This window comes from Diabrotica virgifera, chromosome 6 (assembly GCF_917563875.1).
Source record: "Diabrotica virgifera virgifera chromosome 6, PGI_DIABVI_V3a".
NCBI classification, from domain to species: domain Eukaryota; kingdom Metazoa; phylum Arthropoda; class Insecta; order Coleoptera; family Chrysomelidae; genus Diabrotica; species Diabrotica virgifera.
In genome coordinates this window covers 133,841,199-133,858,989 of record NC_065448.1, presented here as the reverse complement: position 1 = coordinate 133,858,989, position 17,791 = coordinate 133,841,199, and the positions used below count along the sequence as shown (strand labels likewise).

General features: G+C 34.5%; 1 protein-coding gene across 1 annotated transcript in view; it reads right to left on the bottom strand.

Moving 5' to 3' along the window:
• LOC114332084 (probable cationic amino acid transporter) overlaps window positions 1–17,791 on the bottom strand; it is a 208,813-nt gene that overhangs the window by 47,723 nt on the left and 143,299 nt on the right. The window contains exons 7-8 of the mRNA XM_050652864.1: window positions 10,021–10,167; window positions 4,574–4,762 (exon numbers count right to left, since the gene is read on the bottom strand). Of these exons, the coding sequence (XP_050508821.1) occupies window positions 4,574–4,762; window positions 10,021–10,167 (336 nt within the window). The remainder of the gene's footprint in view (window positions 1–4,573; window positions 4,763–10,020; window positions 10,168–17,791) is intronic.

Sequence of the window (17,791 nt, the reverse complement as noted above, 5' to 3'; positions counted from 1 at the left end):
CCAACGTTAATACGCGACGTTGCGACAACGGTCAGAAAACCGCTATTTGCACCTAAGTGGGGAATAGAAATACGGGTTGCCTCGACGTCCCCCTCTCGACTTCTCAGCTCGAGATATTTTATCGTCAAATTACGTTAGTTTTTAGGACTTTGGTCTTGTAAAGTAAAGTATAAAATTCTCTACCACAGAAGTACGGCCGACACACTTCATTTTTACCAAATACGTTAATAATCTTGGAGGATATTAAATCATCAGAAACTAAGATGCATGACGGCCTGTTGATACTTATTTAAGTAGGTTCCTACTCTATTCAGAATATAACCTACCTAAGTGACTTGTATAATTATTTTATTAATCATCAAAATTTACAAACGCAAGGAAGTGTACTGTTAAACTAGGTATAAAAATTGCTAAAAACTGAAAGCGCCTCAGAAATTTACAGGTTAAATCGAACAAAACGGTAAAAATAGAAATAACCATCGTAATTAAAAAAACATATTATTATGTCTAGACAAATACAAAATTATCCTTGATTTATATATAAACAAAATTCGTTAATTAAAATCAAATATTCATTAAAATCTAGCAAAAAAATTGCCAAACATTATGTTTCAAAAAATGGCTGAACCATGGGGATCTTTCATTAATGGCGGATTTGACTCGCGACCTAAATTGCACTACATTTGAACTGATTTGGACAAGGACACCCCCTGCCGACCTTTAGTATAACCTATTTTTACCTTGCACACCTCGAATTTACCTATTGGTTTACCTAATATGTCCTAAAGTAAGCGCAAACAACCTGGTCTTGACGACAGACTCCCGACGACCGGTCGTCGTCGTGAGCACGCCTTAATCTGGTGGAGGTGGAAACATTGGAAGAAAATTTAAGTTAGTTTAGTAATTGTTAATATACTGTTTATAGAAAAACTAGAAAAACCAAGTGTAAAAAAGTAAGGTTATGTTATGCAATGTAATATCTGTCATATTATAGTCATATAAGTCAAGATGAGTCAAGGCCCTAATCACAAATTTTTACGTCGTTTGTAGTTGGAAACTAAACAACCAATTGTCGAAAATTTACTTTACGACGTTGGATAGTCGTCGACGTTTTTTAGTAAATTACAGGTATCTTATAAAAAAAACTTTGACGTCAGGTTAACGTATACAACTTTACTTAAGTACTACGTTGTTATTACCTACGTTGTATTGTCGTTCTCACCTTCCCGCAAGTACACGCAGCAATCTACCATATACCTACTGAGAAAACACCCGACGTCTCCTGAACGTTGGGTTCGATACTAATAAATACTATGTAATCCCCGACGTTGAGCAGTCGTTAAATGTCTTCCAGTAAATTACATTGTAGTATAGAGGTTATACCCGACGTCAGCTTAACGTTAAACCTTAACCCAATAATTAACGTTGGTATTCTCAACGTTGGATTTTCGTTGTCGTCTTCCCGAAAAATACGTCTACCATACTCGATAAAACACCAACGTCCTCTGAACGTTGGCATCTATCCTAAAAAATACGTTGTAATTCCCGACGTTGAGTAGTCCTTGATGTATGCCACTTAATTGCACTTATACTACAGATAGGTTAAGACCGACGTCAGCTTAACGTCAAACCTTATCCTAATAATTGACGTCGTTATTCCCGATGTCGGTTGGTCATCAGATTATATTACTTATTAGCAGCAACGTTGGTCCATAGGAAAAACAGACGTTGTCCTTGGTTAAGGCTTATTGTGAACCAATTTTGTCCTTAAATTTAACGTCTCATTAGGACAAAATTGGTTGCAGGTCGTAAAATTGCTACTTGGGTTATGACATTCTGATAATAAATATTTTTTAACATAATTTTATACGTATGCCTGTGGGAATTATGTCAATAATTGGGACAAAACACAAAATATTGACGATGAATGACGATTGTATTGTTAATCTTTTGCAGAAATTTCAGAAAATATTCAAAAATAATCTCTTACGGGTAATAAAGTTAGTGCAATAACTGATACTGCACCAATGCAGAAATAAAAAAAATCACGTTTTCTTAGATATCGTTGTCTGTCGACGTTTAAATGCGATGTGTCAGCAAATATTAAATTAGTGTTAGCAAAAGTGAAGGAGCAAAAGAATGTTACTCCTTTCAAACAGACAAAAAATGTTAAATTATTTTAATCACATAAAGTCTTCATTTTCACAAGATGAGGATGAGGAAATTTTATTTGAAAGCGTTCCAGATGTAGTTTTATTATAGTGTAATATATTACAAATAATTTTGTTACAAGTATTTTTGAATTAACAAGTTAAATAAAATAACTTTTTTCTTAATGTATTTTTATTACCCTTAGAAACTACCAACATCAAAAATTTTAACATAATTTTTGAAAAAATCTGATCGTTTTAGCAGTGGCGTAATATAATTTCATATAGTGACATCGGCAACACTGACGAACGAACACATCACATCACCACTGAGATGTACTACGCTAAAAATGGCGACTCTGTACTTTTCAACTTCAAAGGCGGCATCGGGGAGTGTCCTTTGCTGGTTTCGTTTATTATGCTGTGGCCGAGGCTTGGACTGTTAATATTTACTTGATGAGGAAGCTGGAAGCTTTTAAGATGTGACTTTTTGTGAGAATTTTGAAAATACAATGAACCGATCATATTACGAACGAAATTATGTTGCACATAATGAGAAGAGACAGAGAACTTTTGACTAAAGTAGAGTATGATAAGTACGAGTTATTACAGCTGATTATGAAGAGTAAAATCGAAGGAAAAAGGGGTCCCGGAAGACGACAAATATCCTGGCTAAACAACATTCGCGACTGGACCGGGTTAAACGCACAGACGCAAGAAAAGCAGAAGATAGAGACGATTCTGCAATAGTTATAGCTAACCTTCATTTTAGCGGAGTCGGTAATAGAAGAAGAATAATTGCCTTGGCTACTGTTATGGCCACGGTTCTCTTAAACATTATTATTTCATTCTTTATTTGACTGTATGTTAGTATTAATTTTGGTATTTATTCTTCACATATTCTGTTTACATGCCTGTACTATATGAGTTTTTTTCTCACGTATATTACCAATAACACCAATTTTTCTTTTGAGAATTCTACCGATTTCTTCAATTAAAATACTTTCTAATTTCGATTTTTGTGCTCGTCTTATGAAAAAAATCAATCTATGTTGTCAGTTTGCTTCTATTATTCTATTTGATTCCCAAAACTGTCTTCTATATCTGACTGACATTCTAAAAGGACATTATGATGTGAATAATAAATATGTATCTTTGACTTAATCCTTATATCTAGAGACACGGATATAAGCAAAATGCATTTTTTGTATGTATGGCATATCTAGCATAATTTCATATTTTTACAAGAAATTGCATGTATTATTATCTGTATATTATTATAAAAAGTATAATGGCAGTATTTTCTGAATATGTCGACTTTTTTCTAAATTTTTCATTCAAATTCCCTGAGTAATAAAGTCTGTATTACATTCTATTGTAATAATAGTATATTATTCAACGAGCATGTAATGATGGCGATTACTCACGATGATGAAGTTTGCGACACATGCCGTAGGCGAGTGTCGTAATTTATCAGAGTGAGTAATAGCCATTAAATGCAAGCAGAATGCTATACTTTTTCTACGACCTTTTTTTATTTTAATTAGTAAACAAATATAGTTATCAACTACGCGAGATTAAAATTATAGTGTACAAGAATAAATTTTGTTTACCAATAGTACACGGCTGAATAATTTATTGTTTACTATTAACAATGCTGTCTTAATTATGTATTGTAAAAAACACAAGACGAAATAGTCTAGATAAGTATAAATTTGTATTTGTACCTACTGTCATTGTAATAAATAGGGAATGGCTATTATCGGTGGACGTATTTTAAAAAGTTATAATGTACATTTACATTTAACTATATCTATATAATATAATAATGTAACTATATATAATATGTTATAATATATTTAAAATATATAACACAATATAAGATTTCAATTCCTAATCCACTAATGTCACTTTGATTGAAAATAATTAACGTCAAAATTCATAATAGTAAACAATGTATAAAAGTAAAAAATATACTGACCTATTGTTACAGTTAAAACCATTTAAGAATTTTTCGAAATTAATTATCAATTATTATTGTTATAGTTAAGGCAATTTTATTTGCAGTTTATATAAGACTAATATTAAAAGTGACATTCACCACTTGAACCTAACTTCAGCCCGTGAGTAATGAACCGTGTGTAATTAACTATTGCTCACGGGTAAAGTAATGGGTGTTATTATCTATTCAAAAATAGTGAATAATGAGCATTTTATTAAACGGTCATAGAAAAAAGGTTTTAGGTAAACTGATAAACAATTAAACGAATAAAGTCGATGAAGCTTTTAGGAATAAGTAGCTGTATGAATTTTAAAATTTACATTAGTTTGAAATACACTTACATAAGAACCCTGAAATGTATTATACTAAACATGCTAACCGATATACATATAAATTCATTTATAATAATAATTAAACTTACCAACTCTTCGCCTGGGGGCTATTTTTTGAGTGATATTTGTAGGAGAACCTAACTTGTGAATGTAGTAAGGCTTCCTTTTAAACCAATTTCTAAGTTTCTCTTTGACTGTAGTCCAATTAAGATTACTTCGTAATATCGAGTTTTGGCCATTACCTTGTAGTTTACTATACTGAATGTTACTGTTGTGAACTGAAATCATAAGAAACTAATCAGCCACAACAATTTTTTTATATGAGGATTGAACAACTATTGTAATGTAAACAACTATTGTAACGAAACATCAGAGATTAGAATAGGGAATGACCTAATTCATCAAGCCCAGAACAGAGAGAAATATTTATACTAATTAGAGCAGAAATCCTTTACGTAGATGCTAAAGTTATTTATTTTTAATTATAGTTATCATATTATTTTGATGATTCCATTCCTGTGTTTAAAGTGCTGTCTTCCTTTCCACTTGACCCAAGGTGGACAATGTTTATCTCTGATAATAATAATTATGGTGTGCCACTTTTATTTACATTCATACGTCATTACCATGTAGACTTTATTAAGAAAACTTGTTGCTAGCATTTAATGAGAAAAGCTCACGACACAAGAGTATAGTCCTGTCGCCAGGGGGGGTACAACGGCCTCCTTTATTCAGATGGACTTACCCAAGTTATTTTCATGTATTTTGAACCGTAGAATACGAATATTTTGGATAACAGTTGATCCGGATGTCGATAAGATTGTTATTGACCAAGAACTTGAGGAATTACATAACCGCGATCTCTCGCAAAACAAAACATTTTTTGGTATTTTTTGGGTCATTCTAAGCAAAACATGTTTCTACAATTTTTTTCGTAGGATGCCTAGTTTTCGAGATAACCGCAGTTGAACTTTCAAAAAATCGAAAAATTGCAATTTTTGAACCCGAATAACTTTTAATTAAAAAATAAAATAACAAGTCTGCTTACCGCATTTGAAAGTTTAAGTCAAATTATATCGGTTTTGATTATTTGCATTGCTAAAAAGTTATTTTTTATTGTTTAACAAAGCTATAAACACATAGTGTTTCCCGTGCCTTTACATGCGTTTTAACGCATGCTACGTAGAAATAGCCTGGATTGCACTAGTACCTATTCTACCTACTCGTTCGATTTTAAATGACAAATCATTGAAAATATCACTCACGCACTAGGTGTTTGTAGCTTTGTTTAACAATAACAAAATAAATTTTTAGCAATGCAAATAATCAAAACCGATATAATTTGACTTGAACTTTCAAATGCGGTAAGCAGAATTGCTATTTTATTTTTTAATCAAAAGTTATTCGGGTTTAAAAATTGCAGTTTTTTGATTTTTTGAAAGTTCAACCGCGTTTATCTCGAAAACTGTGCATCCTACAAGAAAACTTGTTAGAACATTTTTTGCTTAGAATGATCCAAAAAATACAAAAAATGTTTTTTTTGCGAGAAATCTCTGTTATGTAATTCCTCAAGTTCTTGGTCAATAACAATCTTATCAACATCCGGATCAACTGTTACCCAAAAAATTCGTATTCTACGGGTCAAAATACATGAAAAAAACTTGGGTAAGTCCATCTGAATAAAGGAGGCCGTTGTATCCCCCCTGGCGACAGGACTAAGTATAACCTACTAGGTTGTCCTCCGAACCTTTCACTAACCAGATAGAAATTGCTCATATTGGCAAAGCGCTCAATAAATTTTCGTTTGTTCAGTTTATTGGCCGTTTTAAAATCTAATAACGCAATTCCTCTCGAACCCATTTCACAATAATATTATAAGTATAAATGCAACAAAATATTCGTAAATATATCTGAAATATTTTGATCTAACGATGTTAGCAAGAACCGCTAAATAATTAAGAAGAGTGACGAAGAAAATATTGAAGAAGCGCAAAAATTCGGATTGAAGCTAAATGAAAATAAATCCATAAATATGATCACAAGAGGGACAAAAAAAGAAGACTTTGGTGGAAGGTATGTAAGTGGTAAAAGCTATACTTTTAAAAGGGTAGTCAATTTTGAATACCTGAATGTAGTATTCGATGACACAGAAAAGAGAAATGAAAGTTCGAAACCAGAATAGCAAAGGAATAAAAAATTAGACAGTTTAAGAGCCCTAATGAATTCAAAATACGTTTTTAGACAAGGCAAATTCCGAATATATAAAACAGTTATTAGACCTATATGAATAAGAGAGGTATGGACAATAAACAAGAGGGAGGAGGATACGCTGAAAAGATGAGAAAGGGAAAAATTAAGACGCGTAGTCAGCGGAAGGAAGATAGAAGATGGGTGGGAGAGAAGAACGAACAACGAATTAATGGCTTTATACGAAGAACACTCCAAGTCACAAAGAATTAGGTGGTTGGGACATGTAGAAAAAATAGCAGTTAATAGAATGCAAAACAATTTATGTCCAGAAAACTAATCGTTCGCAAAAGAAGAAGTAGACCCAGAACGAACTAGAAGAATAACGTAGAGGAAGACCTTAAACACGTAAAGGTGAGAGACTGGAAAATAAAAGTACAGTAAAACCTCGATATAACGGACTAATTGGGGGGACGGTATGTCCGTTAAAGCCGAAAGTCCGTTATATAAAAATAGGTTAAAAACCAATCAAAAAATTTTTTTTTGAAAATATATGCCGTAGTACTTTAGATACAGTGTACAAATCTCTAAGTTAAGAGAGGAATTAAGTTTTGTTTGGTACTTTCTTACTTCTCGACTTCATCACAAAACTTTTTACAATATACTCGTTAGGTTGCCAAAATTATTCACTGATCCATGCGTTGAATAAGCTATGTATTTTTTGGAAAAAACGATTCAATTAAAGTTACCATCTTCTGAATGACGAATATTTTCAGGGAGATAAGCAGAAGTGTTGTCTAAAATCAATAAACAATTCACCTCTTTCGGCGGTATTTCCAGTTTCTTGTCTTGAAATTTTCTCACTGCAGGTACAAATTCTTAAAAAAAAACCAATCTTTGAAAATATCTGTGGTGAACCATGCCTTATTAGAGCGATAATATGAAACGGGCAGATGATGCATTCTAATATTTGACAACTCTATATAGATTTACGAGATTTGCCAATAATTATAACAGTCAATCCATGCGATCCATCGGCTTGAGTATAAACTAGTGCCGCGATCCTTTCCTTGCCAATTTTTATTCCAGAATTCAATTTTTCATATTTTTTGCATTCAAATTTATTTTTCATTCGATCGGATTTTTTGTCCGTTATATCCGAAGTCCGTTAAATAGAGGTCCGTTCTATCGAGGTTTTACTGTACACAAAACAATGGAGAAATATTGTTTATCGCCGACCGTCATTTTTGTTTGACGCCATTTGCGGCAGTAAAGTAACACTTTATTGTAGTGAAAGAAGAATTCTACTTTACCTGCCGCGATTAATCAAATTAACCGAGATTGAATGTGAGTGGTCGATGGCAGTAATCGATTATTTATTTGAGTGAACTTAAAATTTATTTACTTTAATTATTGGAAATATTGTACACAATTTACGTTAATATTAATTAAATTTATGCCAAAAAGTGAAATTCTGTAGTATTTTGCAATTATATTCATATAAAATTAATAAAAGTTTTACCAATTTAGTAATTATTCAATATTGATAACTATCTATCGATTAAAAATCGAAAGCGGCATGCAGAAGTCACCTGTCATCACTGTCATATTTAAAAAATTTAAATTGAAAATTGTATTTATTGTAATAAAAGTTTTAAAACGAATATCAAATTATAGTACAGTAGTGCTGCTTTGTAAATGGAAAAAATTACATAAACGCCACCTGAAATACGCAAGAAATCGTTAGAGGCAGTTTCAGAGCTTCTCCCAGAAAAATCCATCGACAAATACAATAGGCAATATGACATATTTGAAGCATGGCGTGAAAAAAATTGTATTACAAATTATAGTGAAAGTGTTTTACTAGCATATTTCTCTGAATTGCCTAAAGAATATTCTCCATCGGAGATCGGAGTGGTCCTATTATTCAATGTTAAAGGCAACTTTGACCACAAATAAAGACATCGATATTAGCAATTATAAAAAAAACTTACAGCTTTTTTGAAACAAAAAGGAAGGAATTAGATTCCCAAAAAATCAAAAACCCTGCCGCAAGAAGAAGTGCTAAATTTCTTATTAAATGCACCTGATAACGATTATTTTTAATGATGAAGGTAATTCAACAAAAATAAAATTACTATTACATATTATATTGTACGTAAACTTCTTTTTCATATCCTTGAATCTACCATGATTTATGTATAATGTCTTTTCATTTGATGTCAATTATTTTTTTACATTTTTTACTTGCCTATTTGTTCTTGTTATACTTAATACCGGTCGTGTCTAGCAAGTGGTTGCGTAGGCTAGCGGTATGTGTATCTAGCTAGGACGTGTCAGTACTTGGTTCGAATCCCCCGTAAGGAAAACTTTTTAGTTTAATATTAATGGTTATTGACATACTTAGATATTATAAGGACTAAGTACACACACATTTTTTTTTCATTAGAAGGATATAATTAAGTAAGTGTTAAGTAAGTGTTAATGTTTTTTATGATTGGCGATAAAATTTTGTATGCACCACGTCAGTAAAGACTCTTTATCGAACTCGTCTGTTATTCGCCTTGCTCGCTCGGCTCATAATATCAGACTCGTTCGATAAAGAGTCACTTTACTGACTTGGTACATAAATAACTATTATCAGGTTCTTCAGAGTAGTTAATAAATTTGTATATACGAGGGTCATTCGTAACGAAAGGTTGCCTATACCGCTGAGAAAGGGTGGAAAAATGGATTTCACCTATTAACACTAATCGTCAGTTAATCACAGTTGGGGTAAAAGTGCATATCTGTTCAACATGTTCGCAAATGGTCGGCAAAGATCGTAAAAGATCTGAACGGAAGGCCTTCAGATTCATCATGAATTTCTGTTCGGCCTCTATTATTGTTCTCTACACCATTTGCGAACATGTTGAAGCGATATGCACTTTTACCCACAACCTTCGATGAACTGACGATGAATGTCAATAGGTGAAATTTATTGTGCATTTAAAAAACGTATCACAGCATGAATTTCATATTGCTAGTAACAGTGGACCTCTACCTTCGAATTCTGCTAGACGGATACTGAGCATCGCAACCAGGCGAAATTGGTGTAGTGGAAGAGAGCGAGAGTTGATGTGCCAGGCAACGTTGCCAGATTTCTCACAGCACGTCGCAATCTTTCTCGGCGGCATAAGAGATTTTTTATACAAATAGCCCTCATATTTAACTTTGAGTATTGTTTAAATAATTGTAATTAATTTATTTTATGATCATGTTTTATAAAAATACGCTAGGTATTAAAGGTCTCTTGTGCATATAAATAAATAACTAAATTAAATAATAGCAAAATAAAAATGTTACTTACCTAAATAATCATAGGTAATTTCAGGTTTATATCTGTTGTAAACAAGTAAATAGGAAAGCAGAGCGCATTTAAATAGAGCCGCTGTATTCAAAAGTTTAATTAAATGCGACAATGGACAGGCAAATGCGAGGATGGCTGATAAACTTCCTGAAATAACAAATAGAGAATTAAATCGGCTACAATTTATTCTATTAATCTGGATGTTACATTGATTAAAACTAAAACGCTTTAATTTATTTGCTAGTGTACAAATATTTAATTGTAAACGTTTGGCAAAAATTATTTATACTGATAGCTACCCGTATATGGTATGTGATTCAGTCAATTTGTACTCTACGAGCTCCCTAGTGGGAAAGTTTTGGGGTAGTTTTGATTTCTTTCATTATATATGTATTTTGGCTGCTGAATCCCAATATGAGGTTTGTGGACAATATTTCTTGCCGGAATATTGAAAAAATCGCGAGAAAATCGAAGAATTTCAGCTTTTTTCCGCATTTTTGCTCAAATCTCGAAAACTATTAATTTTTAGTAAATTACCTGTTAACAGAAATTAAACTACCTAAAATTATCTACAAATATCACTATTTACTTTTTTTTTCAGACGAACCGTTCGGTCTAAAGTGCAAGTTGAAAATTGACAATTTTTAACGGTCTCGGCAAAACCCACTTTTTACATTCCAAAACTTTAGTTTTTATTAGAATGCTGTCATTTGATAAATTCTCCTAGTTTTCTGTACAAATAGTAAATGTTAGTTCATAACATGAATATGGTATGTCTCTTCTCACAGCTGCCATGAATTTATTCTATCCTAAAATACCGAGAATGTCTCTGCTTTTAGAGCCACAGAAGATCAGGCACAGATGGAGTCACAGTTTCAGTTGGTATGCACATTCCCTTCGGATTTCTATTTCTGATAAACCTTGAGATTTTTTCCTTTCTAAATGTATTAGTTGAACAGCTCTCTGCTCAGTACAAGAAATGCGACCCATGACGTAAAAAGTGTGGTATCCGTCGATTGTATGTACGTTAACCCTTTCTGTCCCAACGCTGCATATATATGTTTTTTAAAAGTGGGTCTGTATTCCCAGCCTCCGTATATATACGTTCAAGGTGTTATGGTCTCAATTTAACAAAGCCGAAAATATGCGTTGCTTATAAAATTTTAGACTCGTTGGTGTCCCAATGCCGTAGAAATATGTCCGAAAATGTTAGATTATTGTTCCCAAAGCCTCAAAATGTTGGCACCTAAGACAGGTCATGCGGACCCATTGCCGTATATATTTGTTCACATATTTTAGATACATGCTATATTGTAGCACTGGTGGCAACGCTTATAGGTAGCTCCTAGAAGGTGAAGCGTTTGTAGCCACAGAAAAGACCAGAAAAAAAAAAGAAGCGAATCGAGATACATGTGTGCAAGATGCGGAGTCGGTCTTTACGTAGTGTCATGTTTTGAGGAGTACCACACGCCTGCGATTGCTGACACTTCCAGATAAGCAACGCGCTTGCTCAAATTCTTGTAGCGGCAGTAAGGCCCAGCTAGTTGGTCTCACCATTTCTTGCAGGGTTGGCCGTTTTCTCTACAAAAAGTATGGCTCAAGAAAAAAATTTGATGTAGTTTCCTCTTTGGGGAAGCTCATCCTATACAGAAGCTGTTCCCCTGGAAGTGTCAGCATTCGCAGGCGATCCGCAGAAAATTGACCTGCCGTGCTTTACACAGCAGGTGTACGATAACGCTGATTTTAACGTACATACAGTCGACGAATACCACACTTTTCACGTCACATGTGGCATTTCTTGTATTGCACCAAAACATGCGGTAGCTCCTAAGCAATACATTCCTCGGATAAAAAAGAAACCCGCGCCTGAGGTTTATGGAAGTCAGGGAGCTGTTCAACTAATTTATTTTAAAAGGACAAAACCTCAAGGTTTATCAGAAATCAAGATAACAGATCCGAAGGAAATGTTCACACCAACTGAAACTGTGACTCCATCTGTGCCTGATCTTCTGTGGTTTTAAGGGAAAAGCAGAGACATTCCCGGCCTCTTAAGACGAAATGGACTGATGTAAACTGTCACAAGAGACATACCATACCTATGAACTAACATTTATTATTTGTACAGATAACTAGGAGAAATTTATCAAATGACAGCATCCTAATACAAAATAAAATTTTGGAATGTAAAAAGTTGGTTTTGCAAAAAATTGGAAATTTTCAACTTGTACTTTAGACCAAACGGTTTGTCTGAAGAAAAAAGTAAATAGTGATTTTTGTAGATAATTTTAAGTACTTTAATTTCTGTTTACAGACCATTTACTAAAAGTTAATAGTTTTCGAGATTTGACCAAAAAAAAAAGGGAAAAAACTGAAATTTTTCGCATTTTCCGCGATTTTTTCAATGTTCCGGAAAGAAATTTTGTCCCCAAACCTCATATTCGGATTCAGCAGCCCAAAATCCATATATAATGAAAGAAATCAGGACTACTCCAAAACTTTTCTAATCAAAACACAATTTTATTGAATCAATGCGGCAAAATAAACAGTACTGAAATGCGTATGGATCAATTTTGTATATGTAATGTGCCAAAATAGTCCTGTCGCCAGGGGGGGTACAACGGCCTCCTTAATTCAGATGGACTTACCCAAGTTGTTTTTATATATTTTGACCTGTAGAATACGAATTTTTTGGGTAACAGTTGATCCGGATGTCGATAAGATTGTTATAGACAAAGAACTTGAGGAATTACATAACAGCGATTTCTTGCAAAACAAAACATATTTTTGTATTTTTGGGTCATTTTAAGCAAAAAATATTCCTACAAGTTTTTTCGTAGAATGCATAGTTTTCGAGATAACCGCGGTTGAACTTTCAAAAAATCGAAAAATTGCAATTTTTGAACCCGAATAACTTTTGATTAAAAAATAAAGTAGCAATTCTGCTTACCGCATTTGAAGGTTTAAGTCAAATTATATCGGTTTTGATTATTTGTATTGCTAAAAATTATTATTTTTACTGCTGAACAAAGCTATAAACACATAGTGTTTCCCGTGCCTAATACATGCGTTTTAACGCATGCTACGTAGAAATTGCCTCGCTTGCACTTGTAGCTACTCTACCTACTCGTTAGATTTTAAATGAGAAATCATTGAAAACATCACTCACGCACTAGGTGTTTATAGCTTTGTTTACCAATAAAATAATACATTTTTAGCAATGAAAATAATCAAAACCGATATAATTTGACTTAAACTTTCAAATGCGGTAAGCAGAATTGCTACTTTATTTTTTAATCAAAAGTTATTCGGGTTCAAAAATTGCAATTTTTCGATTTTTTGAAAGTTCAACCGCGGTTATCTCGAAAACTATGCATCCTACGAAAAAACTTGTCAGAGCATTTTTGCCTAGAATGACCCAAAAAATACAAAAAGATGTTTTGTTTTGCGAGAAATCACTGTTATGTAATTCCTCAAGTTCTTTGTCTATAACAATCTTATCGACATCCGGATCAACTGTTACCCAAAAAATTCGTATTCTACGGGTCAAAATAAATAAAAAAAACTTGGGTAAGTCCATCTGAATTAAGGAGGCCGTTGTACCCCCCCTGGCGACAGGACTAAAACGCGCTGAGTGGTTTTCGAACGTCGTTATAACGTATGTGAATATCGTTTTAATGTTAGGTGCTTCAGGACGGTTCTCAGTGTTGCAGAAAAATATATTATCGTGGAGTACCTACCTACTATTTTCGGTCATACGGGAAATGTCGCGAAGCGATTCAAGCTTAAAATTAGTTGCCGACGCATTTAGCTTTACAAGCAGACAATGCGGTTTCTTGGATTCTAACGTCCCGACGTAATCCTCGAGCCCTTTCACATTTACCGTGTTACCATTTGGTGTGCTGTATCTGCACATGGCATATTGGGCCCGTATTTCATTGAATCAAATGATAGAACACCGTTAACTGTTAATCAGGAGCGCTACAGAGAACATAATATATTACATTATCACGTCAGTTCTACACAATCTTCAGTGATCTTGTAGTGCCAGAAAAATGCCACTTACAGCCCGTTCCCACTAGTCGTGTGTCGGATTCGTATTTTAATCGGAGGTTCCAGTTCACATTTAATAAATGTGAATACCTCCATATAAAATACATTGCCACTGAAACCTACGAATAAAATATGGATCAGACACACGACAAGTGGGTAACCAACAATGGTTTCAGCAGGACGGGGCAACTTGTCACACGGCCAGGGAGTCTCTTCGAAGGCTGCGCAATCATTTTGGAAATCGCCTTATTTCCCGTAGCAATGATTTTCCATACCTATCGCACTCACCAGACCTAACGCCACCTGTTGCGTACATATGGGGAATGCTGAAGGAGGCTGTTTTTCAAACCAATCCACCGTCTGAAATTCCGGAATTCCGGACTAAAATTCAAGATTATTTACTTGCTATTCAACAGCATTAGCTTACATACTGATGATTGAGAATCTTCTTGAATGCTACGAAAGATGCTTGAAACTGAACGGAGGGCATTTTAATCATCCGTTTCATAGGGGACATCGTAGTGAATAATGTTTGCAATGCTGTATAATGTATATTTCAAAATTCATTTCAGTACTGTTCACTTTGCCGCATACTGTAATTGTTCATTAAAAATAAAAATATTGCTCACATCTTATAAACTTAAAAATGATGTGGAAAATTAAAAATTCTTCTGTTAGTACGTTCTTTAAAGTTAAAATATTGCAAAACCTCTAAATTTTAAAGAACCGCTTGGATTGACATGAAATTTTGCATACACATAGCTAATAAGTCAAAGAAAAAAAGTGATATTGTGCCGATGTGTGCTTTCACCCTAGGGGTGAGTTTCACCCCCTTTTGGGGGTGAAAAATATATGTTCGAAATAAGTCCGGAAATAGATAAAATGACCAATTCTAAGCAACTTTTGTTTTATACAGTTCTTCACCAAAATAATACTTTTCGAGTTATTTGCGAGTGAATATGTTAATTTTTCTACAAAATAACCACGTTTTCAGACGGTTTTTCGCAAATAACTCAAAAAGTAAGTATTTGGTCGAGAAAACAATTCTTATGAAACATATACCACGTAAAAAAGTGAAAAACATGGTGTATATATTACGTCACTATACCTAGTATAGGTAGACATATTCACCTGCAAATAACTCGAAAAGTATTGATTTGGTGAAAAAACTCTATAGAACAAAAGTTACTTAAAATTAGTCAGTTTATCCATTTCGGGACTTATCTTGGACATATATTTTTTTACCTTCGAGATGGGGTGAAACTCACCCCCAGGGCAAAAGCACGCATCGGCACTATATCACTTTTTTTATTTGACATGTAAGCTATGTGTAGGCCAAATTTCATGTCAATCCAAGCGGTTCTTTAAAATTTACAGCAAAAACCGTGAAAGAATGTACATATACGACTAATACCATACAACTAGAAAATTTAATAACAATAATTGTGAGAAAAACACAAAAAGAAATAAATCGTAATAAGATCGAGACATATAATTGAATTGATCACATAATATATTGCTACGATAACCAAGCGTACGTGCCCTTACCAGGCCGGCCCTGATCATATCTAGTCACTATGAAGACCGAATGATCGAGATGAGGCAGCATAGTCTGTAGAGTAGTCCAGATTGTTCGACGGAGGTGCGACAAAGGAGAACCGTTACTTGGACTTACGTAGAGAAGTCTCGAAGTAGAATCGCAACCATTTACACAGAGGAAATTTTGTTTATAATATCAGTCTGAATGTAAAATGTGTATTTGATATAAGCGCCTATTATTGTCGGGGATAAATGTATCATATAAATTATGTTTTAGTAAATAGAGTTAGTACAAATAGGCATCTAAACCAAGGAGCAAAAAACTGGATGTTCCAATTTTATAACACGTGCTACAAAAACTGCAAAATTCCAAAATCATGGAGAAAATCTAAAGTAATAGCCTTGATAAAACCAGCAAAGGACCCAGAAAAAATCAGTAGCTACAGACCTATTTCGCTGTTGTGTCACTTTTTTAAACTATCCGAGAAACTCATCCTCGCAAGAATAGAGAATAATGTCGACAGGCACTTCATCCCACAACAAGGAGGATTCAGACCCGGCAAATATTGCACCGGTCAAGTCCTCGCACTAACAGAACATATTGAAGAGGGCTTTAAAGAAAAACTTAACAGGGCCTGCTTTCGTAGATTTGACAGAAGCCTATGACAAAATAAGGTACAAAACATTGCTCCGAAAATTATACAACACTCTCAATGGCCACCATCTGGGTAAGTTCGTATATTCCTTACTGCAAAACAGACGTCTTTCGTTATGCTGGAGGGCAAAGTAAGTAGGAGAAACGTTCAAAAAATGGCCGCCCACAGGACAGTGTATTAGCACCAATACTTTTCAATATATACACAAACGACCAACCTACGCCCACTGAAACTAAGCAGTTCCTGTATGCTGACGTTCTCGCAATATGTGCTCAAGGAAATAGCTTTGAAAAAGTGGAGGAGAAACTAGAAACTGCCTTAAAAACAATGACAGAGTACTATCTCCAGAATTTCCTGCGACCCAATCCCTCTAAAACCCAAGTCTGCGCCTTCCACTTTCACGCAAAAGAAGCCAAGCGAAAACTCCAAATTGCGTGGAATGATAATACACTAGAACACACAGACCAACCTATACATCTTACAGTAACTCTGGACCGGTCCCTCACCTACAGACAGCGTTGCATAAAAACGAGAGGGAAAATAACAACTAGGAACAGCTAGGAACACAACTACTCAGCAAGCTAACGAGAAGTAGATGAGGTGCATGTCCTGGCGTCTTAAGAACAACGGCACAGGCATTGTGTTTCTTAACTGCTGAATATGCGTGCCCTGTTTGGGACTGGTCTGCCCACGCCAAACAAGTTGATACTGCGCTAAATGAACCATGCAGGATAGTAACGGGGAGCATGAAACCAACACCATTTTCAAATCTATATAAAGCGGCGGGTTTTGCAGAACCCTCAACACGCAGAGGCGTTGCAGAGCACATAGAGAAAATTTAACAGATTACGGACGTGCAGCATGCCCTTTACAAAGCTTGAACACCACGAAAGCTACTAAAATCCAGGAGAAGTTTCCTTGAAACAGGGCAGGATGAACCGTTTAAGTATTTTCCTCTTTTTCAGGTTCAATGGACCTGCCAAACATGGTAAATTGGGGGAAATAGACCAGGAATATGTGAACTGTGACTGTGGAGAAACACAGAATATGGAACATATTCTTACATGCAGAAATTGTCCTCATCGGTGTACCCTCGAAGATTTGTGGCTCGCCAACAAAGATGGAACCGACGTAGCCCGATACTGGGCAGAAATTTTGTGAATGGTATGTCCGGACATGATAAATAGTCGAAGAAATGAAGCATTTTGGCTCGCAATTTTTTCGTCCAGCATGGATTTACTTGAAATTTTCACAGAAGGTAGGGAATAGTCCAAGGATAATTTTCTATATCATGCCGCCGTACGCTAAAATCTTGGGGGTGGTTGCCACCCCATCTCGGGGGCGGGAATTTTTTATTACATTTTAACTAGGTAAATCGATGTAAAAAGTGATTATAAGAAAAAAATGTGTTTTACATTTTCTTCGTAAAACTAATATTTTTCGAGTTATTCGCGCTTGAAAGTAACAGTTTTTCGATGAAAAAATCGATTTTTTTAGAGGGTTTTTTGAGAATACCTCGAAAAATA